This window comes from Pseudonaja textilis, chromosome 10 (assembly GCF_049901715.1).
Source record: "Pseudonaja textilis isolate UNSWEBS1 chromosome 10, rPseTex1.2, whole genome shotgun sequence".
NCBI lineage: Eukaryota > Metazoa > Chordata > Lepidosauria > Squamata > Elapidae > Pseudonaja > Pseudonaja textilis.
Window position 1 is genome coordinate 23,261,037 of NC_141999.1, and position 27,849 is coordinate 23,288,885.

Here is a 27,849-nt window from a genome sequence, read left to right on the forward strand (position 1 = left end):
GCTGGCTGGAGAATTCTGGGAGTCGAAGTCCACAAGTCTTAAAGGGGCCGAGTTTGGAGACCCCTCTGCCTTAGGAGATTGGTTGGCTTATCATCCAGGGCTTCCAAACTGTCTAATCTAGCATGGCTGTGTTGGCCAGGCCAGCTGAGGATAATGGGAATTGTGATCTGACTAACCCTTCCTCCGCCTCTGCTAGCGGGAGGCAAAAGAGCCGCTTCTCCATCCATCAACCGCCTGTTTGTATCTCGGCGGTACCAAGGGATGTTTTGACAGGCTAATGCCAGGCCCCGTTGGGAACGGCGTTGCTCAGTTAGAGTAGACGGACTTGTTTTTCCAAACGTGTTTATTTTCTTTAAAAAGCAGGTTCGAGAACAGTTGCTGGAATTGGGTAGGTCTGGCTTAACGAAAAGACAGACTTAGGGAGGGACCTGAGAGCAGGCTTCCAATATCTCAGGGGTTATCGCGAAGGGAGAGGGGGGGACGAAGTTGCCCCCCAAAGCCCCTGAAGGCCGGACGAGAAGCAACGGGTGGAAACTGATCGAGGAGAGAAACAACTTAGAAGAAGGAATGTCCTGACCGTGAGAACAATGGATCAGTGGAACGGCTTGCCACCAGAAGTTGTGAATGCTCCAACACTGGAAATGTTTTAAAAGATATTGGATAAACATTTGTCTGAAGTGGTGTAGGGTTGCCTGCCTAGGCAGGGGGTTGGACTAGAAGACCTCCAAGGTCCCTTCCAACTCTGTTATTCTATTCTATTCTCTGTTCCATTCTACTCCATTCTATATTCTATTCTATTTTCTATTCCATTCCAATCCATTCTATATTCTATATTCAATATTCAATATTCTATTCTATTCTATTCTATTCTATTCTATTCTATTCTATTCTATTCTATTCTATTCTATTCTATTCTATTCTATTCCATTCCATTCCATTCCATTCCATTCTATTTCATTCCATTCTATTTTATCCTGAATTCTATTCTGTTCTGTTCTGTTCTGTTCTGTTCTGTTCTGTTCTGTTCTGTCCTGTTCCGTTCCATTCCCTTCCCTTCCATTCCATTCCATTCCATTCCATTCTATTTTATCCTGAATTCTATTCTATTTTATCCTGAATTCTATTCTATTCTATTCTATTCTATTCTATTCTATTCTATTCTATTCTATTCTATTCTATTCTATTCTATTCATCCCATCCCATCCCACCCCAAATATATTAGGCTGCTAAATTAAAGCGGGCATTTAAGGACAGCCACCGACTCCCTTGCTAGAATCTCAGCAGCAAAGACAAATAGCTTCAGAGCATAAGCAAAATTCCTTCCCTGCCTTTGTCTGTCAGCATCTGCTCGGATGTGTCCACGTCACCCTCAGCTGGCTTCCCTAGGAGAATTGTAGCTCCCTAGATGCCCTCGAGGTGCCTCAAAATCAAGAGGCAGGAAGTTCCTCTGGTCGACCCGCCAGGAAGATGAGCAGGAGTTGTGAGAATAAGTCTTACAGGGAGGTGTAGGCAAAAGGGAGTAGGTTGACCTAGCAAAAAGAGAGCTGAGTCTAAGTAACATTTGATAATTCCCCAGCCAGCGAGCTTTAAGATGGGCGGACTTCAAGTCCCAGAATTCCCCAGCTCACACCCATTAGGATGGATGGACATTTTAAAATAGCTAAGATTGAAAAACACTGATATAGAACCTTTTAGAAAGGGGTCAGGAAGGAGGAAGAGAGAAACGAACAGTTTCCTCCTTGAGCAATTTACAGTAAAAATCCATTTTTTTTGCACCCAACCCATCAGCTTAAGCTGCTGTTTTAATCCAACTCGATCTATGATGGCCTATAACGGTCTTCTCTTGAAGGAAAAAAAAAATTCCTGTCCTCTACCATCTTCTGGAGTCCATTGAAGCTCACGCCAGCTGCTTCGGTGACTCCATCCAGCCCCCTCCTTCTCTGCTGTCGTCTTCTTCTTCTTCTTCTTCTTCTTCTTCTTCTTCTTCTTCTTCTTCTTCTTCTTCTTCTTCTTCTTCTTCTTCTTCTTCTTCTTCTTCTTCTTCTTCTTCTTCTTCTTCTTCTTCTTCTTCTTCTTCTTCTTCTTCTTCTTCTTCTTCTATTGCCCTTGACTGTTCCCAGCATTGGGCTCTTCTCCAGCAAGTCCTTCCTTCTCATGAGGTGGCCAAAGTCTTTGAGATTCGTCTTCAGGATCTGGCCTTCTAAAGAGCACTCAGGGTTGATCTCCTCTAGGACTGGTTGGATGGCCTTGCAGTCCAAAGGTCTCGCAGAAATCTCCTCCTCCAGCCTCAGAGTTCAAAGGCCTCCATTCTTTGGCACTCAGCCTTCCTTATAGTCCAACTTTCACAGCCATACATTGCAACTGAGAAAAACCATAACCTTGACTCTACACACTTTTGTTATTTATGTATCTATTTTTATTTGATTTTATTTGCCAATCGCTTACAAGATGATAGGTATAAGAATAGGATAGGATAGGATAGAATAAAATAAATAAAATAGAATAGAATAAGAAAGGGAATAGGATAGGATAGGATAGGGTAGGGTAGGGTAGGGTAGGGTAGAGTAGAGTAGAGTAGAGTAGGATAGGATAGGATAGGATAGAATAGAATAGAATAGAATAGAATAGAATAGAATAGAATAGAATAGAATAGAATTCTTTATTGGCCAAGTGTGATTGGACACCCAAGGAATTTGTCTTGGTCCATATGCTCTCAGTGTACATAAAAGAAAAGGTACATTTGTCAAGAGCCAAGAATCACAAGGTACAACACTTAATAATAGTCATAGGGTATAATAAGCAATCAAGTCATACTAGGAAATAGCCAATATAAATTGTAAGGATACAAGTGACAAAGTTACAGTCATATAGTCACAAGTGGGAGGGGATGGGTGAAAGGAGTGAGGAGAAGATTAATAGTAATAGTAGTGCAGACTTAGTAAATAGTTGGACAGTGTTGAGGGAATTATTTGTTTAGCAGAGTGATGGTGTTTGGGGAAAAATCTGCCGTGTCTCATTGTTCTGGTGTGCAGGGCTCTATAGCGTCATTTTGAGGGTGGGAGTTGAAACAATTTATGTCCGGGATGTGAGGGGTCAGTAGATATTTTCACAGCCCTCTTTTTGACTCAGGGTGCAGGATACAGGTCCTCGATGGCAGGGAGGTTGGTAGTAATTGTTGTTGTTTTTTTGCAGTCCTAATTATCCTCTGTGTCTGTCCTGTTGGGTTGCAGAACCAATAAACATGAGTACGAATACATGAAATAGGTACGAATAATTGGGGACAAAAGGACAGGGAAGGTAGGCACGACGGTGCACTTTTGCACGCCCCTTACAGACCTCTTAGGAATGGGGTGAGGTCAATAGTGGATAGTTTAAGGTTAAGGGAGTAGGGGGGTTTGAGGATGTAACAACAGAGTCAGGTAGCGCATTCCAGGCCTTGACCACTCTGTTGCTGAAGTCGTACTTTCTGCAATTAAGTTTGGAGCTGTGTCCACTGAGTTTGTATCTGTTGTGTGCTCTTATATTGTTGCTTTTTGTTTGTTTTTTGTTGGTAGGGGGATGTCTTCGCTTCTAAGTATGCTGTCTAGATTTGCCATAGCTTTTCTCCCCAGGAGCAAGTATCTTTTAATTTCTTGGCTGAGGTGGCTCAATACCCGTTTTAAACTCGATAGATATATAATTGTGGCAGTTTGGCAATTTCTCGATTTTGGAATGAGTTCAGATTCTGGGCAGGGGCGCATGGATGGTGATGTATGAGGCCAGCCCATGTGGTACCCTCTTTTCCTAGATGTTTGGACCCGTTGCAATTAAGATGAGGAATGCTAAACTGGGATCAAGCCAATCGATCAAGCCAAACCAATCGATCCATCGAAACCTGTCGCTTTTCCTCTGTCTATTTTCCCACCCTCACCCCAAATCCTCTGATGGACTTGAGGCCTTAGAGAAAGACTGCCCAACCCATCAGCCACTCCCTTTTGGAGTGGGGAGGCAGGTGGGGGAGGAAGCCCCTCCCCCCCCAATCATTTGTCAGTAATTGATTTCTTAGAGCTTCATCATGTCAACAACGAAAATCTCAGTTACCATGGCAACCCTTCCCCGTTGCTGTGCCCGGGAGGGGGCCAGTGGGAGGCGGTGCCGAATTCTTCCTTTCTCAAAAGGCCTCCGTGCCAGTCCTGAATCCACTTCCGTTCAAAGGATGCAGTTTGAAGAAGGAAAGTGTGCACTTTTGTGTGTGTGTGAAGGGAGCTTTGGGCAGGGGCAGGATTCATACTTTTTAGCAAGGGTCTCTCTGCCCTAATGACCGGCTGGGTGGTCATGTGACTGGGTGGGTGTGGCCGACTCAACATCGCTTCTTTGCCCTAATTACAGGGGTGGGATTCAAAGTTCTTAACAACCGGCTCTGTGGGTGTGGCCTAATGGGTGGGTGTGGCCTGGTGGTCATGTGACTGGCTGGGCATAGCTTGTATGTGAATATTATAACTATTTATGTAAATATTGATTTTTTTTATTTTAAAAAAGAGCAGCTTTTACCCAAAATCAGGCAAAGCGGGCAGATTGAGTTGCTCACAGAATCACAGATTCATTCAGAGATCTATCTTTCTGCGATCGGCTACCTGAGTCTGTCACTGAAAATTTGCTTGCAAGCAAACTCACAAAATTAACTCACAACACACCATGTATGTAAATATTGAATTTTTTTTATAAACAAAAGAGCAACTTTTACCCAAAATCAGGCAAAGCAGGCGGGCAGATTGAGTTGCTCACAGAATTACAGATTCATTCAGAGAGCTACCTATCAATCGGTTACCTGAGTCATTTTGGCCTGCTGGCCTAAGAACCAGGAGACAGTGAGTTCTAGTTCCGCCTTAGCCATGAACGCTGGTTGGGGGCAGGGTATCTTTGGGCCAATCACCAGGAGACCATGAGTTCTAGTTCTGCTTTAGGCATGAAAACTGGCTGGGAGATATCTTTGGGCCAATCACCCGGAGACAGTGAGTTCTAGTTCTGCTTTAGGCATGAAAACTGGCTGGGAGATATCTATGGGCCAAGCACCAGGAGACAGTGAGTTCTAGTCCCATTTTAGGCACAAAAATCGGCTGGTAACTTTGGATCAATCCCCAAGAGATGGTGAGTTCTAATCCCACCATAGGCATGCAAGCTGGCTGGGTGACTTTGTCAATCGGTTTGCTGTCTCTTCTTTCTTTCTCGCTGCACAGAAAATCGCTTCACGTGAAAATTGTGGACGTCGAAGAATATGAGAAAAAAGACAGTTTCTTCATCGAACTGGGCCAGCCCCGTTGGTTGAAAAGGGGGATCTCTGGTGAGTGGGGTGTCAGGAGGAGGAAACCCTCTCTAGGGCAGGAGGAATTCTGGGAATTGAAGTCCACTCCTCTTAAGGCATGTTGGCTGGGGAATTCTGGGAATTGAAGTCCACTCCTCTTAAAGCATGCTGGCTGGGGAATTCTGGGAGTCGAAGTCCACCCCTATTAAAGCATGCTGGCTGGGAATTCTGGGAGTCGAAGTCCACCCCTCTTAAAGCATGTCGGCTGGGAATTCTGGGAATTGAAGTCCACTCCTCTTAAAGCATGCTGGCTGGGAATTCTGGGAGTCAAAGTCCACCCCTCTTAAAGCATAATTGAAGTCCACTCCTCTTAAAGCATGCTGGCTGGGGAATCCTGGGAGTTGAAGTCCACTCCTCTTAAAGCATGTCGGCTGGGGAATTCTGGGAATTGAAGTCCACTCCTCTTAAAGCATGCTGGCTGGGGGATTCTGGGAATTGAAGTCTACTCCTCTTAAGGCATGCTGGCTGGGGGATTCTGGGAATTGAAGTCCACTCCTCTTAAAGCATGTTGGCTGGGGAATTCTGGGAATTGAAGTCCAGCCCTCTTAAAGCATGTTGGCTGGGGAATTATGGGAGTCGAAGTCCACTCCTCTTAAAGCATGTCGGCTGGGGAATTCTGGGAATTGAAGTCCACTCCTCTTAAGGCATGTTGGCTGGGGAATTCTGGGAATTGAAGTCTACTCCTCTTAAGGCATGTTGGCTGGGGGATTCTGGGAATTGAAGTCCACTCCTCTTAAGGCATGCTGGCTGGGGATTCTGGGAATTGAAGTCTACTCCTCTTAAGGCATGCTGGCTGGGGGATTCTGGGAGTCGAAGTCCACTCCTCTTAAAGCATGTTGGCTGGGGAATTCTGGGAATTGAAGTCCAGCCCTCTTAAAGCATGTTGGCTGGGGAATTATGGGAGTCGAAGTCCACTCCTCTTAAAGCATGTCGGCTGGGGAATTCTGGGAATTGAAGTCCACTCCTCTTAAGGCATGTTGGCTGGGGAATTCTGGGAATTGAAGTCCACTCCTCTTAAAGCATGCTGGCTGGGGAATTCTGGGAGTCGAAGTCCACCCCTATTAAAGCATGCTGGCTGGGGAATTCTGGGAGTCGAAGTCCACCCCTCTTAAAGCATGTCGGCTGGGGAATTCTGGGAATTGAAGTCCACTCCTCTTAAAGCATGCTGGCTGGGGAATTCTGGGAGTCAAAGTCCACCCCTCTTAAAGCATGCTGGCTGGGGAATTCTGGGAGTCGAAATCCACCCCTATTAAAGCATGCTGGCTGGGGAATTCTGGGAATTGAAGTCCACTCCTCTTAAAGCATGCTGGCTGGGGAATTCTGGGAGTCGAAGTCCACCCACGCTGCACCAGTTGTAAGCACGAGGACCGATCACAAGCCCTTTTTCTCAATGCCTTTGGGACTTCAAACAGTCATTAAACGAATGGTTCTAAGTCAAGGACTACCTGAGGAAGGGTTTCTTTGATCAGTGCCCCCACCCAATTTTAAGGTCTCAAGTTTTGGTGCTACCTTCTGCTAATTATTATGCAATTATGCTGATTGCATAATATTTCTCTCTCTCTCTCTCTCTCTGTTTCTTTGCTTGCAGCTCTCCTGCTCCATCAAGGTAAGCCCCTTCCCCCTTTCTCCCTTTTTTCTCCCTTTTCCAGCCAGTTTTCCTTCCACAATTGACCACAGACTCCCCCTCCTCACTTCTATGTTCTTCACCTGCCCTTCATTCTTTCTTTTTTTGGTAATCATATCGCTGTCTTTCTCGTTGTGCTCTCTTCCACTGTTCGTTTTATCATTCTATTATCTTTCTTTCCGTTGTTGTAAGCTGCCCTAGACTAACCCCCACGGCCAGCTAGACGGCCCATCCATTTAATAAAATAATAATAAAATCATAATTGGGGGTACCTACTCTGAATGCATCGCAGGCACCTACAAGTAACCCCCAAGCGTCAGATATTTTGGGGTGGGGTCCAGTTCTTAAAATGATGGATGTTCTCCTCACTTGCCATAAGTTTTGGTTTTCCCTTTTTGCATCAAAGTAATGTCCTCGGGTGTTTTTTTTTGCACCCATTTTACAGAGGGGGCGACTGAGGCCCTGAGGGAAGGACAGCACAATGCTCTAAAATGCTCGCTCCAAATAACCTCCGATTTTACTCAGAGATTTGTTTTTCTCGGGCAAGAGAGGGGCAGTCCTTGGAAACCAGTTTGGACATCCTTTCAAATCCAGGTCCGATTTTAGGTTCTGAGATTTCGTTGTTGCATTTGCGAATGGGCCAATGAAGAGTTTAGCAATGGGAGGTGGCAAATGTCCCCAAACCAAACAATACCGGGCAAGCAGGATTGATTGATCTTAATTTGCAGGGAGAAATGTCGGCCTCCTGCCCATAGGGAGGCGCGGAGACAAAGGGATGGTTATGTCAAAGATATACTACCCTTAAACAAGGAGGGTTTCCTGTATAGGAATTGCTGCGGATGCATCCTTCTTTTGAGTTTTCCCTGCTCCTAAATGTTTTCCCCGATGTGATAAGAATGTCTTAAAGGGTTCGCAAATTGTGTGTTTGTGTGTGCAAAGAGCCATACCGGCGCAGTGGCTAGAAAGCAGTATTGCAGGCTGACTCTGCCCAATGACCAGGAGTTCGATTCTGACCGGCTCAAGGTTGACTCAGCCTTCCTTCCTTCCTTCCGAGGTGGGTCAAATGAGGACCCAGATTGTTGGGGGCAAGAGGCCGACTCTGTAAACCACTCAGAGAGGTCTGTAAAAGTCCTGTGAAGCGGTATAAAAGTTTAAGTGCTACTGCTATCTTCCTTCCTTCCTTCTTCCTTGTGGTTAGAATGCAGTATTGCAGGCTGACTCTGCTCATTGCCAGCAGTTCGATCCTTCCTTCCTTCCTTCCTTCCTTCCTTCCTTCCTTCCTTCCTTCCTTCCTTCCTTCCTCCCTCCCTCCCTCCCTCCCTCCCTCCCTTCCTTCTGTGGTGCACAGGAGTTAGAGTGCAGCATTGCAGGCTGACTCTGCTCATTGCTAGCAGTTCGATCCTGACCGGCTCAAGGTTGACCCAACCTTCCATCCTTCTGAGGTCAGTAAAATGAGGACCCAGATTGTTGGAGACAGAGGCCGACTCTATAAATCCTCCCTCCCTCCTTTCCCTCCTTCCTTGTGGTTAGAATGCAGTATTGCAGGCTGAATCTGCTCATTGCCAGCAGTTCGATCCTTCCTTCCTTCCTTCCTTCCTTCCTTCCTTCCTTCCTTCCTTCCTTCCTTCCTTCCTTCCCTCCCTCCCTCCCTCCTTCCCTTCTGTGGTGCACAGGAGTTAGAGTGCAGCATTGCAGGCTGACTCTGCTCATTGCTAGCAGTTCGATCCTGACCGGCTCAAGGTTGAACTCAGCCTTCTGTCCTTCCAAGGTTGGTAAAACAAGGACCCAGATTGTTGGGGGGCAAGAGGCTGACTCTATAAACCGCTTAGAGGAGGTCGTAAAGCACTAGGAAGCGAGCGGTGTATAAGTCGATTGCTATTGCTAAATATATCCCCTTCACCCTTATGTAGGCCTTTGCGTCTGCCCCAAGGCACACAATGGACACCTTCGTTATTTTCAACCCAGGAGGTTTTTTTAAAAGAAGAGATTGGACAGCCATTTGTCTGGAACAGAATAGGGTCTCCTGCTTGGGCGGAGGGTTGGACTAGAAGACCTCCCAAGGCCCCTCCCCGCCCTTGTTATTCTGTCAAAACACCTTTGCAAAAAATGTGAAATGACTTTCCAAGGGAAGGTGAAAGAATTCCTTCGCAGGGGGTGGGTGGAGGTAGTGGTGAGTGGGCCAATGGATCGGTGCCGGTGCCTCCTTCACGCCTCCTGGAAATGGCACCTGTCAGCCAGAATAAACACCTGTCACTTTCGCCCTGCCTGGCTGGCTGGCTGGCTGGCTGGCTGGCAACGGGAGGAGGTTGGACCCCAGCCTACCCGGCAACCCAAACAGGCCTGGAAGGAAAACATCATCAGGCAGTGCACAGATCCCACATCCACGACAGCTGCCTTCTTCTCAACATCTGTGCCCGAGAAGAGGAGGAGGAGGAGGAGGAGGAGGAGGAGGAGGAGGAGGAAGAGGGCTTGGTGCGATGGTGAGGAAGGAGGGGTGCCACATGGGAGGCAGTGCGTAGGAGAAAGTGTGTGCGCTGCGCTTGAGCATTTTATACGTTAGCTCCGTTCTGGGGGAGAGGGAATGTGTGGGTGAGAAACTATGCACTGTGCAAGGAACGGGAATGCGCAGCAATTTTTTGAGGCAGCGAGCCTGGCCTGCTATCAGAAGCCCCTTGTTGCTTGCAAGAAGACCCCCACCCTCCAATCCTCCAGCACCTGCCAAGAGAGCAAAGGGGGTTTACGGGAGGGGTACGGCCGAGAGGGACCCAGAGACGGAATGCCAGGGCTGCCCAGTGGGCAAAAATAAAACCTGGTGAAATCAGGAATCCCGCCGCCTCGTGTGACCTGTTCAGAAACTTGCTTGGTGGGCTTTGCTCGGGTAACGTGGGTAAGGAAACATCTACGAGGGAGCCACCAAGCTCGGAGGGCAGCAAGGATAACCCTGAGCTACAAATATTCTGCTTTACTGGCAGAGAGACAGGCTAGGGATGGATTAGCATCTGCCAAAGGGGAAGAGCGCATAGAAAAAAATGGGACTAGGGGTGGCAGGATAGGAGCCTTCCTGTGATGACCAGGAATGTAGCACAAATCTAACAAAATCCAAAATGTAAATAAACGTCCTTTAATGCCTCCAACTCGGCCCCACTGTTCAATAATTCTCAGTTGGAGATAAAACATACTCAGAAATAGTCTTCAAAAGAAAGCAATACAGTCCGAACTTATTGAGTAGATAGAGGTGAAATAAATTAAAAAAACCAAACAAACTACAAAGATGAAATTTCCACAATGGAACAGGAGAAGTATTTAATAACTTTAAGGAGATAACAAGGTCACAGTCTGTTGGAAGGACGCCAGCCAAGATAAACTTCAGCCCAAGATAAAACACACTTTGCTTCTGGCAACGCTGTGTTGTAATCGTCTCTCTTATATACTCGTCTCTCCGGCTGCAACCAATGAGGGGGATCATGGCCGCTTCCTCTCTCGCAAGCCAAGTTGTTTCCCTCTCCGTTCCTCCCTGTGTGTCCTAGGATGAAGAGGGGATGGGCCTGGTTCTTCCTCTGACTGCCCAGCCGGCCTCTGCCCTTCCCCAGCCTCCTCCACAACCTCCGGAGCCACACCTCCACTCTCTGTCAGCCGTTCCTCCTCTCCCTCAGAGTCCGACTCTATCAAGGGCATGACACTTCCAATATCTCAGGGGCTGCCCCAAAGAAGAGGGAGCCAAGCTGTTCTCCAAAGCACCTGAAGGCAGGACAAGAAGCAACAGGTGGAAACTAATCAAGGAGAGAAGCAACTTAGAACTAAGGAGGAATTTCCTGACAGGGAGAAGAATGAGTCAGTGGCCTCCCAAAGTTGTGAATGTTCCAACGCTGAAATTTAAGAAAAGATTGGATAACTATTTGTCTGAAACAGGATAGGGTTTCCTGCCTGAGCTGGGGGTCAGACTAGAAGACCTCCAAGGTCCCTCCCAACTCTGTTAAATCTGTTCTGTTAAATCTCCACCGGCTGTGCAAGCTGACATACGTAGCAGGCCTCCGTCTTCCCAGGACCTGTGAAACGTCCCCAGCTGCTCAGAGCAAAACGGACATTTCCGCCCCACCCTGCTCTCGATTGTTCCTGTTCCTGGCTTCTGCTGAAAAATTCAAAGCACATTGGGGTTCCTTTGGGTTTTTTTTGAAGTGGTAGCATAACCTGACTTGGGAATGGCTGGCCATGAATAACATCCCAGCAATTTGGGACAGGTGACACTTCTATCCTGTTTCCCTGAAAATACAACCTACCTCGAAAGGAAGCCCTAACTTGATTTTTACATATGCTCCCAATATAAGCTCTACCCCCAAAATAAGCCCTACTTAAGATCCTGCCCACTCCAGGGTGCACGGGTAAAACTTAAGCTAGATTGGGGATTTGAGGGGTGGAGCTGCCCTACTAACCTTTGGACAGGTGTAGCCAGGCCTTGCATGCCTCAACACCTGCCTTGCCAGACCATTTCTTCTGCAATCGGCAAGGCTTTCCTGAAGGCCTCTGTAGTGGATAACAAAGCTCTGGATCGATCCAGAGCTCTGGTATTGGCTGCAGAGGCCTTGCTGGCCGCAGAAGAAGTTCCTGGAAGGCCTCTGATAGCAAAAAGGAGGTCTGGGAGCGACACACACACAAGTGAGGTTAGTCAGTGGGTGACATCATCCGAAAATAAGACCTGGTGCCTTTTTTGTTGGCAAAAAATATATATATAAGACAGGGTCTTATTTTGGGGCAAACACAGATACGTAGAATCCATGATGTGCCAAATCAAGCATTAGAAAATAATTTAATTGGATGAGAAGGTGGAAGAATTCATATTTTTGATGGAAAGAGCCAAGATGAGCTCCAAGGGAGCTGGAAGAAATGGGTTTGTTCTTGAGAGCATCTGCAGATAATTTTCATGCTGCTGCTCCCGTGTATGCACTCCAATGTTCAGTGTGTCTTGCACAAATGTGGGAATCTTTTTTTTATCGGCAACTGTATTTGTCCTCCTGAGAAGCAAAGTTATTCAATTCCTTTTTCAATTCTCTGGTCCAGTATTTCACAACCTCGGTCACTTTAAGCTGCATGGACTTCAGCTCCCAGAATTCCCCAGCCAGCCATGGAATTCTGGGAGTTGAAATCCGCCCAACTTAACAGCTGCTGAATTTGAGAAATATCATAGCTCTTGGGATGCTGGAGAGAAACTTGACAATGGAATGCTGAATACATTCTGATAATTTTTTTCTTTTCACAATTTTTGGGACAATTTGAGGTCCTGCCTGGCTGTCAGTCGTTCTGCCCAAGAATAAGTTAAACTAAGAAAAATAAAGAACATAATTTCATCACCCAGACCAGGAAGAGTCATCTAAAACAAGGCTCACCAACTTTGACCTCTTTAAGACTTGTGGACTTCAACTCCCAGAATCCCCCAGCCAACCTGAGAGCTAGGGAATACATCATTTTAATCTTTTTTATTTTCCCCCAAAGTAATTCCCTTGTGTTCCCCAGTTTTTCTCTCACTTTCCAGTCGCAGCTAGCACAATTCTTTATGAGATTTCTTTTCTGCTTGTTTTATCGGGGTTACCTTAAAGTTCTACGTATTATCACCCGGTCCACACACCATTCGCTGCTTCTCCACTCCAGCGCAGTCTTAGTTTTCCAGACTGCCTCCGGTCTTCATGGCAGCCATTTTAGGCTACAGCTGCATCTCATCTTCAGAAGGGGTTTTCCTTACCAGGGAGGAGAGATGTGGCTCCCCTCCACCTGTCAGGCGGTCCCCCTTTCTTCCCCCTACCCCCACAGGGTAGTTCCGGTCCCAATTGGGACCCTCCAACGAGGAGAGCTGGGAGCGAAGCCGCGGATGATCACGGACTCTGCTCTGACATGAGGGAAGTGCAACTGGAAATTCCTCAGAGCTAGGGAATACATGAAACGTGATTTATTCTGACAGTTAAAGGGATCTTCCCTATTCAGGAGCAGTGTATCTCTATCTAGTAGAAAATAGACCAGAGGTCTCCAAACTTGGCAACTTTTAAGACTTGTGGACATCAACTCCCAGAATTCTCCAGCCAGCATAACTGGAGAATTCTGGGAATTGAAGTCCACTCATCTTAAAGGCTGGCTGGGGAATTCTGGGAGTTGAATTCCACAAGTCTTAAAGCTGCCAAGTTTGGGAACTCCTGAAATAGGAACACCACCACCACCACCCCAAAAAATAAACAACAACAACCAGACTAAACTAGGACTGGAGAGATCTTGATTCGAACTGCAGTTCAGCCAGTTGACTTCAGCACAGGCACAACATACCTCGCAGGATTGTTGTGATGAACAAAGCGGAAAGGAGGAAGGGAAAATTGGAACACACTCGAGGAAATACCTATCCAGTCCAATCAAGCTGTTGGCTGATGTGATTCACTTTTTTTTACTTAGCCGACGGTGACAAGAAACTCTCTGCCGAGGAGGAGGAGGCCTGGCGGATTGCGGAGATGGGCAAACCCGTCCTGGGGGAGAACTCCCGCCTGGAGGTGATCATAGAGGAGTCCTATGATTTCAAGGTAAGGAGGGCAGAGCACCAAGGCTCTACGCTGCTTCCCCTCACCTCAAGGGAGAGGCGGTGGAGGAATTCAGTTCGGCTCTGAAGGCAAAAGGGCACCTGGGGCACTTTTGGACGAGGATTTGAAGTTAAGCTCAGGGAAGGCTTGAAATTCAAACGTAGTTGGGATAGAAAGATAGAATAATAAAAATGCATAGATATAAGACAGACAGACAGACAGACAGACAGATAGATGATAGATGGACATATGATAGATGGATGGGTGGGTGGATGAGAGAGAGAGAGGATGAGTAAATGAGGGAATCGATAGACAGACGGATGGAAGATGATGGTGATAGATAGATAGATAGATAGATAGATAGATAGATAGATAGATAGATAGATAGATAGATAAATACATAGATATAAGACAGACAGATAAATAGATAGATTATAGATGGATATATGATGGATGGATGGGTGGGTGGGTGGATGATAGATAGATGGATAGATAGATGATAGATTAAAAAAATACATATATAAGACAGATAAATAGAAGATAGATGGATATATGATGAATGGGTGGGTGGGTGGATGATAGATAGATAGATAGATAGATACAATAGGTAGGTAGGTAGATAGATAGATAGATAGATAGATAGATAGATAGATAGATAGATAGATAGATAGATAGATAGATGATAGATACAATAGATAGATAGGTAGGTAGGTAGGTAGGTAGATAGGGATGGATGATAGATAGATAGATAGATAGATAGATAGATAGATAGATAGATAGATAGATAGATAGATAGATAGATAGATACAATAGATAGATGATAGATACAATAGATAGGTAGGTAGGTAGGTAGGTAGGTAGATAGAATAGGTAGGTAGGTAGGTAGGTAGGGATGGATGATAGATAGATAGATAGATAGATAGATAGATAGATAGAGAGGCAGGCAGGCAGAGAGAGACAGACAGATTAGAGAAAACTGTGTACCAATGATTGAGTGATGCATTACACTGGCTAAAATCATTTGCAAAATTGCACAGCAATATAGATACATTTTAATGCAAACTCAAAAAAAAAATCTTTTGATTAACCTAATGAATGACACAGAATGAATGGGGAATGAGAAATAAAGAGAAAAACCAAACTCATCGATTTGCAAACACAAGAAGCCGACAGATTTGCTCACCGCAACCACTGATGGCTCCTTTAAGAATAACGTACGATTATTATTGTCGTTATTATAACTGCTCAACTGAAAACGGGGCTTCTTCTGGACGTTGTGCAGAATGCCTGCCTCAGTTGGTACCTTCAGTCTGATTCCTCCAGGGCTGAGAAAAATCCCTGGGGGGCGGCTGTTCTGGGGAGATGTACATAGAGAACCTGCAGGGATTTTCAAGACCCCCCCAGGGAACGACACGAGAAGGCTGTGTTTTTTTCTGGGAAGTGGTGTGATATCTCCCCGTGCCACTCTCCTGCGCTGATGCTTGCCTGTTGTTGAATAGAGAGGTGACTTGTCACGGGGGCCCCCCAAAACCAAGAAAGTCACACGGTGATCGTTCCAAGTAGATTTCATTACGGTTCTGCACCTATCGACAGAATCTTGCCAGGGTAAACTACCAGCTGCATAAAACATATACAGCAGAGGTGGCATTCAGTCGGTTCGGACCGGTTCTCAAGAACCAGTAGTAAAATTTTTTGAATCCCACCACTGTATCTTCTGCCTCCATTCTCATTACCTGGAGCTGATCCAGATACCAAGACCAACCCCTCAACCCGGCCTCCAAAACAACCCATGTTGTTTTTGCCACAGAACACGGTGGACAAACTCATCAAGAAAACCAATCTGGCCCTGGTGATCGGCACCCACTCTTGGCGGGAGCAGTTCCTGGAGGCCATCACTGTGAGTGCAGGTAAGTGACACTCACACACAAACAACCACTCCCCCACTGCAGCCAGGGATCAATAAACGGCACCTTAGGGAAATCTGCTCCAAGAAAATTAAACTGCCAGGAAGCTAGCAGACAAATGCTGGGATACAAATGCTGGTTCTTCTTCCTCTTCCTCTTCTCTTCCTCCTCTTCTTCCTCTTCCTCTCCTCCTCTTCCTCTTCCTCTTCTTCCTCTCCTCCTCCTCCTCCTTTTCCTCCTCCTCTTCTTCTTCTTCCTCTTCCTCTCCTCCTCCTCCTCCTCTTCTTCTTCCTCCTCCTCCTCCTCCTTCTCCTCCTCCTTCTCCTCCTCCTCTTCCTCTCTCCTCCTCCTCCTCCTCCTCCTCCTCCTCCTCCTCCTCCTCCTCCTCCTCCTCCTCCTCCTCCTCCTCCTCCTCCTCTTCTTCTTCTTCTTCTTCTTCTTCTTCTTCTTCTTCTTCTTCTTCTTCTTCTTCTTCTTCTTCTTCTTCTTCTTCTTCTTCTCCTTCTCCTTCTCCTTCTTCTTCTTCTTCTCCTTCTCCTTCTCCTTCTCCTCCCCCCTCCTCCCTTCTCCTCCATCTCCTCCTTCCTCCTCCTTTCTTCTCCTCCCCCACCCTCCTCCCCTCTCCTCCTCCTCCTCCTCCTCCCCTCCTCCTCCTCCTCCTCCCGCCTTCCCTTTGGTCCCTTCCCAATATGCATACAATATAAGACAATTCGTGCCCGGTCCTTTGTGCCTCGAAGGACCACTCTGGAGTGACTGTGCAACGATTGTGCATTCATTCCTTTTTTTTTTCCTGTTTCTCCGTGGCATTTTTTCAAGAGTTTCCCCCAAGTTCAAAAGTATCCACGCTCTTTCTATTCTGCTTCCGAAGGATCTCGGGAGAAAATCTTGACCATTCTGCAAGCCAAATTGTAAATAAAATCGATAAGAATGGCCCGAAAAACTGCTTAAAAGCGTGCTTATCGACTCTGACCACATGCTGGCATCAATTTCTGCGCACTTTTGATCTTTCCTAGATGAATAGAAGGATGTAATAGGTGGGGGCTGGAGTTGAATCCTTTGTGTGGAGGTCCTTATTTCCCCTCTTATCTCCCCCCCATCCCCCCCACCCCCCAATGGACAGTGATAACCAAAAATTCTGCCATTGGGTCTGACGGGATGTTCTTGCAAGGGCAGGGCGCCCTCTATTGGTCAACAGGCCACATAGCAGAAATGTAGAACTTGTTTGTGATGGTTTTGGTTTGGGGGGCAATATTTTGGCTCTGGTCAAAAGCTTTGCCTGTATTCTCTATTCTTGTACTCTTGTCACCCATCCTGTGGCCTGTTCTGACCCACGGCCTTTTCTGACAAATCAAACACCATCCCAAAAGAACAGAAACCTTGTAATGCTTTTACAAAATAATTAGCCGTGATAAGCACAAGCCTTGCCAAACTGTGCGAGACTTGCCAAAAGAGACAAGAAATAATTTGCAATACAAGAATCTTCAAATACAAACTCAGGATAGTGGAATGTCCACAGGGCTGGGGTTCCAAAACGTCTTTGCCTTCTGCAAAGTACGTTCCTTTCACAGCTGGCTTTTCTCTTCTTGAAGGAGGGGCCATTACCTTGCAGCCTTACTCCCGAGTCACCCGTGTTGTTGCAGCTACTCTTTCCTGCGAGCAGCCCTGCGTGCGCATGCACTTGGCACAGGCTCCTCAGGAACCTCCTCATCGCTGCTGCCAGCCCCTACAATCTCTGAAGGCAGCAGTCTACTCCCTGATGGTTCTGGCCCCTCATCTGAGTCCTCGCTCTCCTCGGCCGTCCTCACCTGCTGCCAGCTAACCACAACATGGCCTGTTTTTTTTTATTTCTCTAGTTCTGGTGTAACAAAAAGGACCCTGGGAGCAGCCGTTGCATTGCAACTTGCGGCAAGGAAAAATACAATCTTACTACATGCATGTCATTCTGGTTTTTTTTTCCGAATGTTCTTTCTACCAATGGGTGATGAGGAGGAGGAGGAGGAGGAGGAGGAAGAATAAGAAAAAAACTAGGCTAAAGGGGTTATGAAGTAACACTCCAAACCCTGACCCACTGATTGCAATGCAGTTTCAAGTGGCACCTGGTTCCCTCCAATACTACAGGTGGAACCAGGGGTGGGATTGTACCAGTTCGGACCAGTTCTATAGAACCGGTTGTTACCATTCTGTGCAGTTTGGAGAACTGCCAAATCACGCCACTGGCTGGCCCCGCCCTTCCCTGCTCACCCCTCCCCTCCCTGCCCAATCACTCCTTATCTCGCATGCGCGCCATCCAACTTGCCTGCGTTGTGCAAGCAAATTTTATCTGACAGACTCAGGCAGCAGATTGCAGAAAGGTAGATCTCTGAGTGAATCTGTGCTTCCACAAGCAACTCAATCTGCCTGCCTGCTTGGCCTGATTTTGCGTAAAAGCTGTTCTTTTTTTTTTTTTGAATAAAAAAATCAATATTTACATAAATATTTACAATGTTTACATACAAGCCCCATCCAGCCAGTCATGTGACCACCAAGCCATGCCCAGTCAGAAAGCCACGCCCAGCCCGTCACACGACTGCAAGGAAATCACCAGGCTCAGAGAGCACCAAGGACCCCACAGTCCTCCTCCTCCTCTTCCTCCTCCTTCTCCTCCTCCATTCCACAATCCCCACTCCCTTCTAGTACTGATGATGTTACCTAGTTGGGTTATGAAATGTCTGCAAGAAAATCGCCAAGCACAGAGAGCACCAAGGACCCCATAGACATCTTCCTCCTCCTTCCTCCTCCTCTCCACAAACCCCACTCCCTTCTAGCACTGATGATGTTACCTAGTTTGGTAATGAAACTCTGCAAGAAAACAACCAAGCTCCGAAAGCGTCAAGGCCCCATTGCCGTCATCCTCCTCCTCCTCCTCCTCTGGAACCCCACTACCTTCTACTTCAGAGACCACCAAGGACCTCACAGGAAGGTCCTGTTTTACACCACCATCCCCCTTCAGGTCTCAACCCCCTACCCATCTCCTTCTGCCCACCTTCTCCCATCTGCACGGAGCCTCTGACTCAGGTGTTCTTCTCCCCAGGTGTCGAAGACGAGGATGAAGACGGCAGAGAGGAGAGGCTGCCCTCTTGCTTCGACTACGTCATGCATTTCCTGACTGTCTTCTGGAAGGTTCTCTTCGCCTGCGTGCCGCCCACCGAGTACTGGAACGGCTGGGCCTGCTTTAGTGTTAGCATCCTGGTCATCGGCATGCTGACCGCTCTGATCGGCGACCTGGCCTCCCACTTCGGCTGCACCGTGGGGCTCAAGGACTCTGTGAATGCGGTCGTCTTTGTGGCCTTGGGCACCTCCATCCCAGGTGTGCTCCCCAACCTGCCCCATTCGCAACAAGGCCCTTCGCCCAGCCAGCCGCTTCCAGGTGGCCCTTGACTTGCGACCGCCACTCCCCAAATTGCTGGCAGGTTTCCTGTTCACATTGGGTAGACTGGGCCGAAGCCACACGGGCCCAATTTTTCCTGAGTAGACACTGGGATGGCCCAGGGGTCAGATCTGACCACATCGCAGGCCAGATCTGGCTCGTGGACCTTGAGTTTGACGTCCCTGTTGTCAGGGGTGGGATTCAAAATCTGGTTCACTGCCCAATTGCTGGGTGGGCGTGGTGGGCGTGACCCTGCACCTACCTGCATCCAAAACAGTCCACGTGGAGACTCCGAGGAAGGGAGGGGAGGGGAGGGGAGGGCGGGGCCAGCCAGTCGATTCCACTATCGGTTCGGTACAGTGGTGGGATTCAAAATTTTTTACTACCGTTTCTGTGGGCGTGGCTTGGTGGGCATGGTGTGGCTTGGTGGGTGTGGCTTGGTGGGCATGGCAGGGGAAGGATACTGCAAAATCCCATTCCCTCCCCACCCCACTAACCTGCTTTCCAGCTCCGTTCTCCTGTGCAGGGCAACCAAAGGAGACACAGCCAATCAGCTGGGACTCGGGAGGCAGAGAATAGATGGGGGTGGGGCCAGTCAGAGGCGGTATTTGCCGGTTCTCTGAACTACTCAAAATTTCCACTACCGGTTCTCCAGAACTGGTCAGAACCTGCTGAATACCACCTCTGGTTCGGCGAATCAGATGTAAATTTAATATCCGGTTCGCCCGAACCGGTCCGAATCGGTAGAATCCCACCCTGTGCCTGTTGTACATGCTCAACGCTCTCCTCTTTCCGCAGATACCTTTGCCAGCAAAGTGGCCGCCCTGCAGGACCAGTGCGCGGATGCGTCTATCGGCAACGTGACGGGCAGCAACGCGGTCAACGTCTTCTTGGGCTTGGGAGTGGCCTGGTCCGTGGCAGCCATCTACTGGGCTTTCCAAGGCAAAAACTTTGAGGTGCAGACGGGCACCCTGGCTTTCTCCGTCACCCTCTTCACCATCTTTGCCTTCGTTTGTATCAGCGTCCTCATGTACCGCCGGCGGCCCCACATAGGGGGAGAGCTGGGGGGTCCCCAAACCGCCAAAATCCTGACCACCACCCTCTTCATAGGCCTCTGGCTGCTCTACATCCTCTTTGCCGGCCTGGAGGCCTACTGCCACATCAAGGGCTTCTGAAGGATGTCCAGCCGTCCCTCCCCCAGAAGGTGGCGTTGCGGGAGAGTAGGGCTCACTTCGCGGCACCTTCCACAGGCCCGATGTCCTCCTTCTCCACGGTTTCAAGCTTCTTGAGAAGACAAACACCCTCCACCATCTAAGATGGAAGACGGATCTAGACTTCCCTCTCTTCTACCCACCCACCCGTTTGGACTGACTACGTTTTCAGGCATCTTCTGGTGGTTGGACAACTCTTATCCTCCAACTGGGAGACTTCTCCTCCCTTCTTGCCGGCCTCTAGCAAGGGACCCTGGTCCGTTCCAATCTTGGGGTCTCCCACTCACTGAGACTAGGGGTGCAATCCCAGAGGATTGGAGCAGGCATCTGTGTTAAACCCCCTGCCCCCAATTGCTACATGATCCCTTGGCCCTCCTTAAGAACCTTGTCATGTTTTTTTTTTTTAAGTGTCTTCCTGTGGCTATATCCTTTTTCTTTTTTCAAGCTGGTACCCTTGGCTTGGGTCCAAAGGAAGATTGCTCTCAATTTTTAGGGGCTCATAAAACTTGGGAGGAAGACAGGTTGAAGAACATCTACGTCCGAAGCAAAACAAGATGTATTATGACATCTCTCCCACCGCTGGACATTTTTAAGCACTTTCTTAGGGTCTAAGCTGGAGTGAAATCAGATCAGGAGATGGTGGACCACTTGTATCTTTCTCAATTAATAGGAACAACAGAAGGGGATGGATTTGGCCTCAGTACAGCCCCTTCCCCAGTTCAAATACTGGGGGCAGGACAGCAGTGTCAGTGGTGCGATCTTGCTGGGTTTGTGGGTCCTGGGAAAGAGTTGGGATGGACTTCTGTGGAAGCTGTAAGTTTCCGGTTTTCTGTTTTGCTCTGTTGAACAAAGGAGTTCAAGTAACCATGTTCCTTCTCAGCCCCCACCTCCCTGGGAAGATTGTACACACCCCTCCGCGGTGGATGTACCCCAGTGTAAGACGGGGTGCTTTCTTCTGCTCCTCTATTTATGTCCGCCCCCTTGAAGACTCCTTCCTTTCTCCCTGGAAGCCAATGACCACAGCTGGATGGCAGGTCTGACCAACGGGAGTGAAGGTGGCAGTTGGGATGCGTGAAACTCAGGTTCTCACTCAGAGAAGCGGGCGCTTGTGACCCCATTGTTGTCTGATGCTATCAGTGTAAAGTGGGGTCTAGTAACGTGTAAGCAGGGGTATCCTTAGCATTAGAAATGCTAGAACCGGATTTGGAATGAAGCGGTATGGATTTTGGCCAAGGGGAACAGGAATGCACCTGAAGAATTGGAACCAGAATTTCAGGAGTTGCCATCTTCACCTCTCCAGCCTGTGTGGTCCGGTGTTTGTAGATTTCTTTTCCAGGGTCCGCATTTGCCTCGGAGCAAACGTTGCATCTGGGTGTACATTTTAGGTCAACTTTCCCCGTGCACTGCAGATTTTTAGAGGCAGGGCCACCCCGTCGTGCTTGCATGCCAATAGGAGACAGAAGAACGTGGAAGACAAGCCTTTAGAGCTATTCTGAGGATGGGAGAAGAAGACATTTCGGTCGACTTGAAACCGATAGCGGTAGAGCGAGGTTGGGCTTGAAGGACTGAGTAGAAGGTATCACACCACCTTCCGTCTTTTCTGGATAGAAGTTAGGTGGGGTGAAGAACGAAGGTTTGTTCAGGACCACGGACAGCTCTCTTTAGGCACCGCCGGCCAAGCTAGAGCATCTACATCTCCCACAATTCATCCTTGGCTTTGCTTCTCTAGAAGACCAGGTTGAGATCCTTCAGAGGCCCCAATTTTGCATTTGTTGACTTCTGCAGATTAAAGGGAACAAAGGCACATAGGGGAGGGGACGACAAATCTTCTGAGTCAGAGGTCTGTTCACATCTTCTAGGAGGGATGGCACAAGAGCAGGTTTCTGGCTTCAGCACTTACTTATCTTCAAGAAATTCAAGGCCACTGTTGCTCAACTTCGGCAATTGAAGTTGTCTGAACTTCAGCTCCCAGAATCCCCCAGCCAGCCCTGCTCTAGGTTATGGGCACAGGTGGGTTTTTCTCTCGTGGGGGAAAAACAAGAAGGAGAATTTTTTTTCCCCCGTTTGTAATAATATTTTTCTAGGATGATGGAAGCCGTCCTTCTAATGATGAATGCTGAAACAGTTGGAAGGGAGATGGAGGAAGAGGAAGAAGAAGAGGAGGGCGAGGAAGAGGAGGCGGCAGAAGAGGAGGAATATCTAGAACCCTGTTTCTCCACCTCATCAACTTCGAGATATGTGGACTTCGATTCCCAGAATTCCAAGGGTTGAAGTCCACAAGTTTTGAAGTCACTGAGTTAGCGAAACACCACTTAAGAATCGCGTCAAGCGGATTGTCCTGGGGGAGGATAATTAAGTAAGAGCAAGTAAGGAAAGTATCATTGATCTGTGCTGAAGAAATGTCTTTCTCTTTTTTACACATGTCATAAGCATTGCAGGATTCCAGTGATTGGCCTAATTAAATCATGAGCCTCGAGCCAAGCTTCAAAAACTATGAAGAATTTATTAGGCGCGAACATGTCGGCATGATCTGTAACGAAGCTAATTCTGAGACACGTAATTCACTGTCATCCTTGACCCTGGTTTCCCTCCAGCCCTTTGGGGTGCATCATAATTCATATTCTCCAACAAACACGTTCATAGCCGAGAGTCATCAATCACATTCTCCAATTAAGAGATTTGCGTGGTCGCTTAGTCACAACCTTTGCAAGATAAGAATGGAATGCACTTTCGGTTCCAAACTGCTGCGCTGCTCTTTCGAATTTCTCCCTCCCCGCTTTCTGTTCAGGGCAACTCTAAAACAAGCATAGAAATGTTTTATGAGTTGACAGCATGCACACATAAATGCGTCAGAGCTTGTAACGTAATAGCGCAAGGGAGCTTACTCGATTTGGGGGACCAGGGCATCGGATCCTGTGGGACATCCCTGAATCTTTGCCACTGCACAGGCATTCAAGATATAAGCCATAGTTTGTGTGACACCCCCCCCTTTGTTGCCTTCATGCCAAGCCTGGGAATGACCAGAGAAACAGTCCGTGATGCCCCTTCCAAACAGACCTAAATGGCGGTATCTTTTCCGTCCAGGGAGCCAAGGTTGAACATGAAACAGGGGAGCTGTGCAAACAAAGGATGGTATTCCAACTGGAGTTGGAACAATGATGGAGGGAGTTGAACGAGAGGATAGCAAGACAGCCAGTGGTTAAGGTGCTAGCCAATCACCAGGAGCCTGGGAGTTCTAGTTCCCTCCTTAGGCACAAAAGCTGGTTGGGTAACTTTGAGCCAATCACCAAGAGATTGTCAGTTCTAGTCATGCCTTAAGGCGTGAAAACTGACTGGGTGACTTTGGGCTAATCACCAGGTGATGGGGAGTTCTAGTCCTGCCTTAGGCATGAAAGCCAGCTGGGTGATATTGAGCCAAACACCAGGAGACGGTGAGTTCTGATCTTGGTTTAGGCACAAAAGCTGGCTGGGTGACTTTGAGCCAATCACCAAGAGATTGTGAGTTCTAGTCTTGCCTTAAGGCATGAGAGCTGAGTGGGTGACTTTGGGCCAAGCACCAGGTGATGGGGAGTTCTAGTTCTGCCTTAGGCATGAAAGCCAATTGGGTGATATTGAGCCAAACACCAGGAGACGTTGAGTTCTAGTCCTGCTTTAGACATGTAAGTCACCTGGGTGACTTTAGGCCAATCACCAGGTAACTGTGAATTCTAGTCTCACCTTAGCCATTGAAAGCCAGCTGGGTGACTTTGGACCAATCCCTTTCTTTCAGCCCCACCCAACTCACAGGGCTGTTGTTATGGGGAAAATAGGAAGAGAAAAGAGTATTATATTAATTCGCTGCCTTGAATGAATTACAAAAGTGGGGTGGAAAAAAAACCTAACCAATAAATAAGTATTCCTGAACGAGAAAGGGGAGAATAAAAGCTTGACTGCTTGCAGAGTTAACGTCCCTCTGGGCCGCTTAATTCATCCTCACCGAAAAATGGCCAAGTGTAGAAACTAGCCTGCTTTCACTCTTTTGTCTCGAATGCTTGCTTGTTGTTTATTTATTTTTTAAAAAAAATGGGGAGGGGGGATACTAAGAAAAGCCATGGATGCCCCTCTCATCTGCATTTACACAGAGAGGAGCTGCCCCCCACTGAATTCCCCAAGAATTCTTGGCAAAACGACCCACGGGCAAAATCCTTCGGCCAGCCATTTTGGTGTGCGTTCATTCACTCTCTTGACCGTAAGCTGGTAGGGCTGATATTGGCTAGTCTCCAACCAACCAGGATTTCTCTCCCCTTTTCAGTTTCCAAGCCCAAGTTGACTTGGCTTCCAAGCACTTTCCTAGCAAGGCCATACCACGTGTATTGTTGGTGTTTAAGTATCCGGTGGGCCTTATTTATTTTTCCCACCCAGTTTTCTTCTCGACACAAATTACGGGAATGATGTCCTACAACGACGAGGAAGCTGATAGCAGAGGGAAAGCCATAGAAAATGTTAAATAGCAAGGGAGAAATACCATTTGTCTGAAATGGGATAGGGGTTCCTGTCTGAGCAGGGGTTGGACTAGAAGACCTTTAAAGGTCCCTTCCAACTCTGTTCTTCCGTTAAAGGGGTGGGAATCCAGGCAGTGTTTTTAATACCGAGTTTTCTTAACGCTTCTTCCGTTTTGACACACGATAGAAAAGACCTTATAATGGACGAAACTTTGTAGAGTTTTTGGCTTAAGCATCCCCAAGGGCAAAAAAGAAGAAAGGAAAAAAAAAAAAGCCCTTTACAGTTGTCTCTTTCTTTCTTTCTTTCTTTCTTTTCTAGTTTTCTGGCTCTTTCTAAGGTTTTTCATTTTTTTAAAGAAAAAAAATTGGGTTTCTGTGTGCATTATGTGCGTGGGGGTGTACAGATTGCCATAAACCGCTGCATTCTCTTGCCTTTTGTTCTGCAAACAGCTAAGAGTTTTTTTTTTTAAGTATGTTGCTTTTGAAAATCTGCAAACAGCTAAGAGTTGGTTTTTTTAAAAAAAGTATGTTGCTTTTGAAAAGCTTGCATGACCTCCAACAGGAGAAGAAAAGAAAAAAACCCAAACAGCTTTATGAATACAATTCATTTTGGAAGGAAGAACCGAACAGACGAGGTGTTAAATGAATGTGATGATTTTCAAGACAAAATTTCTGCTTTTCTTTTTTTTCTCTTGCTTTACATTTAGTGCCTCTGTGGGTAAAGTCCTCTGGCATTTTCTGGTAGTCCTCGACTTATGATAATTGGGACCAGAATTTCCATCACTAGGCAAGGCAGTTATTAAACGAATCGTGGTCAATTTTAGGAGCTTGTTTTTGCCATGGTTGTTCAAATGAATTTTACAGTCATTAAAGCAAATCCGCTTTCCTCCATTGACTTTAATGTTGGAAGCCAGCTGGGAAGTGTTTTTCAATACTGTTGTAACTTTGACCTGTCTCTAAATGAGTGTTTAGAAGTCCAGGACTTCCCTGTATATGTATATTAGGTCCTACTATATGCACCAGATGCTTTGTGATGGGAACTTCAGAATATAACATTAGGCTCACTTCAAAATGGTTTAAAATATACAGTAGTTTGGGATAGAGCGCCGAGGTGAGGCCTGATGTCAAATTTTTCAGATGGACTCAATGGAACTGAAAAATAAATTTCAGCACCATGGTTTTTTGCCTTGATGTTCCTTTGGCTTTTCTTCCTCTAGGCTGTTGTATCAGAGATTTCAAAGGAAGTCTAAAAAAAAATATGAAATTTCCATAATAAGAGGGTTTACACAAGTGTTGATGATGCTATCAAAGCCAGCATCAATGTTCCCTATTACGCCCGTTTCTCAAACTTGAGGACTTTAAGGTGGCTGGACTTAACTCCCAGAATTCCAGGCTGGCTGGAGAATTCTGGGGGTTGAAGTCCTCCATCTTAAAATCCAGCCAGCTTGGTGGGCTGGGGAACTCTGGGAGTTGAAGTCCACCCATCTTAAAGTCTAGCCAGCTTGGCAGGCTGGGGAACTCTGGGAGTTGAAGTCCACCCATCTTAAAGTCCAGTCAGCCAAGCTGGAAGTTGAAGTGTTGGAATTCATTGTTGGAATATATTTCTATACAACAATTACGGCAGTACTCAGCCAGTAGATGGCAGTATTTACAAGTTTGGATCTTATTGGTATATACTCTATGCTCTTTCCTTCCGAGTAGAGTTTCCTGTTTATAATATAGTTGTAATGTAGTTGAGCAGTAAGGAACATGGTGACTGTACTCTTTGTTCTGTGTGGTGCTTTCTATATACAGAATTTCTTACACGAAGTCCGCCAATCTTAAAGTTTAATGAGCTTGGCTGGCTGGGGAATTCTGGGAATCTTCTTGACACAAATTATGGGGATGATGTTCTACAACGGCAAGGAAGCTGAGAGTAGTGGGAATCCACCCATCTTAAAGTCCCCAAGTTTGAGAAATAGTAGCCCTAACAAATTTGCTGTAAAAAAAAAAAAACCATGAACAGTCAAAATGAAAGAACGTAATGGATGGATGCACAAAACTCACTGTTGGACAAAATATTATAATAATTAGCAAACAGGAAAGTAACAATTGCCTTCTGAATGTTCAGATGCAAGGGTTCATTATTTAAAAGTAATAATTTTCAGCATAAATGTGAGGCAGAAGGATCGCTAGATGGCAGTATAAGCTCAGGTGCTTGAAGAATTGAAGTGCTCTGTGTGTGTGTGTGTGTGTGTGTGTGTGTGCGTGCGTGTGCATGTGTACAGAATATACACACATCTTAGAATTACAATGGGGAATAAGAAAAAAATTAAAAACTTCTGCAAAGAGTTTAAGAGGAATTGTTCTTTCTCCATAATAAATTGGAAAATAAATTTAACTATTATTTATCTATCTATCATATATCTCTTCCTGTCACACATACATATCTGTCTATTTACTGTATATCATCCATCCATCCATCCATCTATCTGTCTATCAATCATCTATCTATCTCTATCTATCTATTTATCATCTATCATCTATATCTATCTATCCATCTATCTATCTTTCTATATCTATTTATCTATCCATCTATCCTTCTATCGATCTATCGATCTGTTGCCCCCTCCCTTCCTGCCAGTCTGTCTTTCTGTCTCTCTCTGTCTGTGGAATGTATGGTCTTCCATCTTCTGTTTGGTCCTCTACCAGCCATGTCCATCAGTCGGGGTCATTCTGACTTTTGGGGCTGGAGTCCAAGAACATTTAAAGAGTCAAAGGAAAAGTTGGAAACTGATGGCCTTCTGTATTGTTCTTTTCAAAATACACCATTCTCAGCAGCTTCAGACCAAGGTGGAAAATGTTTCTAAATTATCAATCACAAGTAAGGTATTTACATCATGTCAATTGGGATACTCTTCAAGGGCTGCCCTGAGAGGAGCACCTCTCAACAATCTCAACATGGCTCACGACGGCCAGATTCTCCTTCCCCAAAAAGGGATAGAGATGATGTGCCCTGCCAAGTTCAACAACCCTCGGTCCTTACCTGGGTATGATGACCCAAAGGGGCCTGGCACAAAGGCAACACGGTCACGTAAGCAAGAAGAGTCCCTTTATTATCTCCAACTTTGCCCCCAATGTCCAGGTTACCTTCTGGCTGGAGAAAAACTCTCCCAGGAACAACCTTTGACTGCAGAAAATTCAGTCCAAAAACAAAGTACAGACAGACTGTAAGTAAAAATCCAAACAAACGAAGCTGCAACAATTAACTTGACAGGGCAGGAGAAGGAATTGCAGATTTAAAAGCACGGCAAAACTCATGCAGTTGGGAAGACACCAGGAACCCAGATAA

General features: G+C 46.7%; 1 protein-coding gene and 1 long non-coding RNA gene across 2 annotated transcripts in view; both read left to right on the forward strand.

Moving 5' to 3' along the window:
- SLC8A2 (solute carrier family 8 member A2) overlaps positions 1–21,121 on the forward strand; it is a 54,620-nt gene extending 33,499 nt beyond the window's left edge. The window contains exons 3-8 of the mRNA XM_026715411.2: positions 5,217–5,320; positions 6,930–6,947; positions 13,395–13,519; positions 15,324–15,423; positions 18,491–18,766; positions 19,625–21,121. Of these exons, the coding sequence (XP_026571196.2) occupies positions 5,217–5,320; positions 6,930–6,947; positions 13,395–13,519; positions 15,324–15,423; positions 18,491–18,766; positions 19,625–20,001 (1,000 nt within the window). The 3' untranslated portion in view covers positions 20,002–21,121. The remainder of the gene's footprint in view (positions 1–5,216; positions 5,321–6,929; positions 6,948–13,394; positions 13,520–15,323; positions 15,424–18,490; positions 18,767–19,624) is intronic.
- An 829-nt stretch (positions 21,122–21,950) lies between these two features.
- LOC148124983 (uncharacterized) lies at positions 21,951–26,928 on the forward strand. Its single transcript, XR_015744706.1, has 3 exons — positions 21,951–24,992; positions 25,044–26,753; positions 26,786–26,928. It is a non-coding gene; the product is annotated as an uncharacterized LOC148124983 (long non-coding RNA).
- The last annotated feature ends 921 nt before the right edge of the window (positions 26,929–27,849 follow it).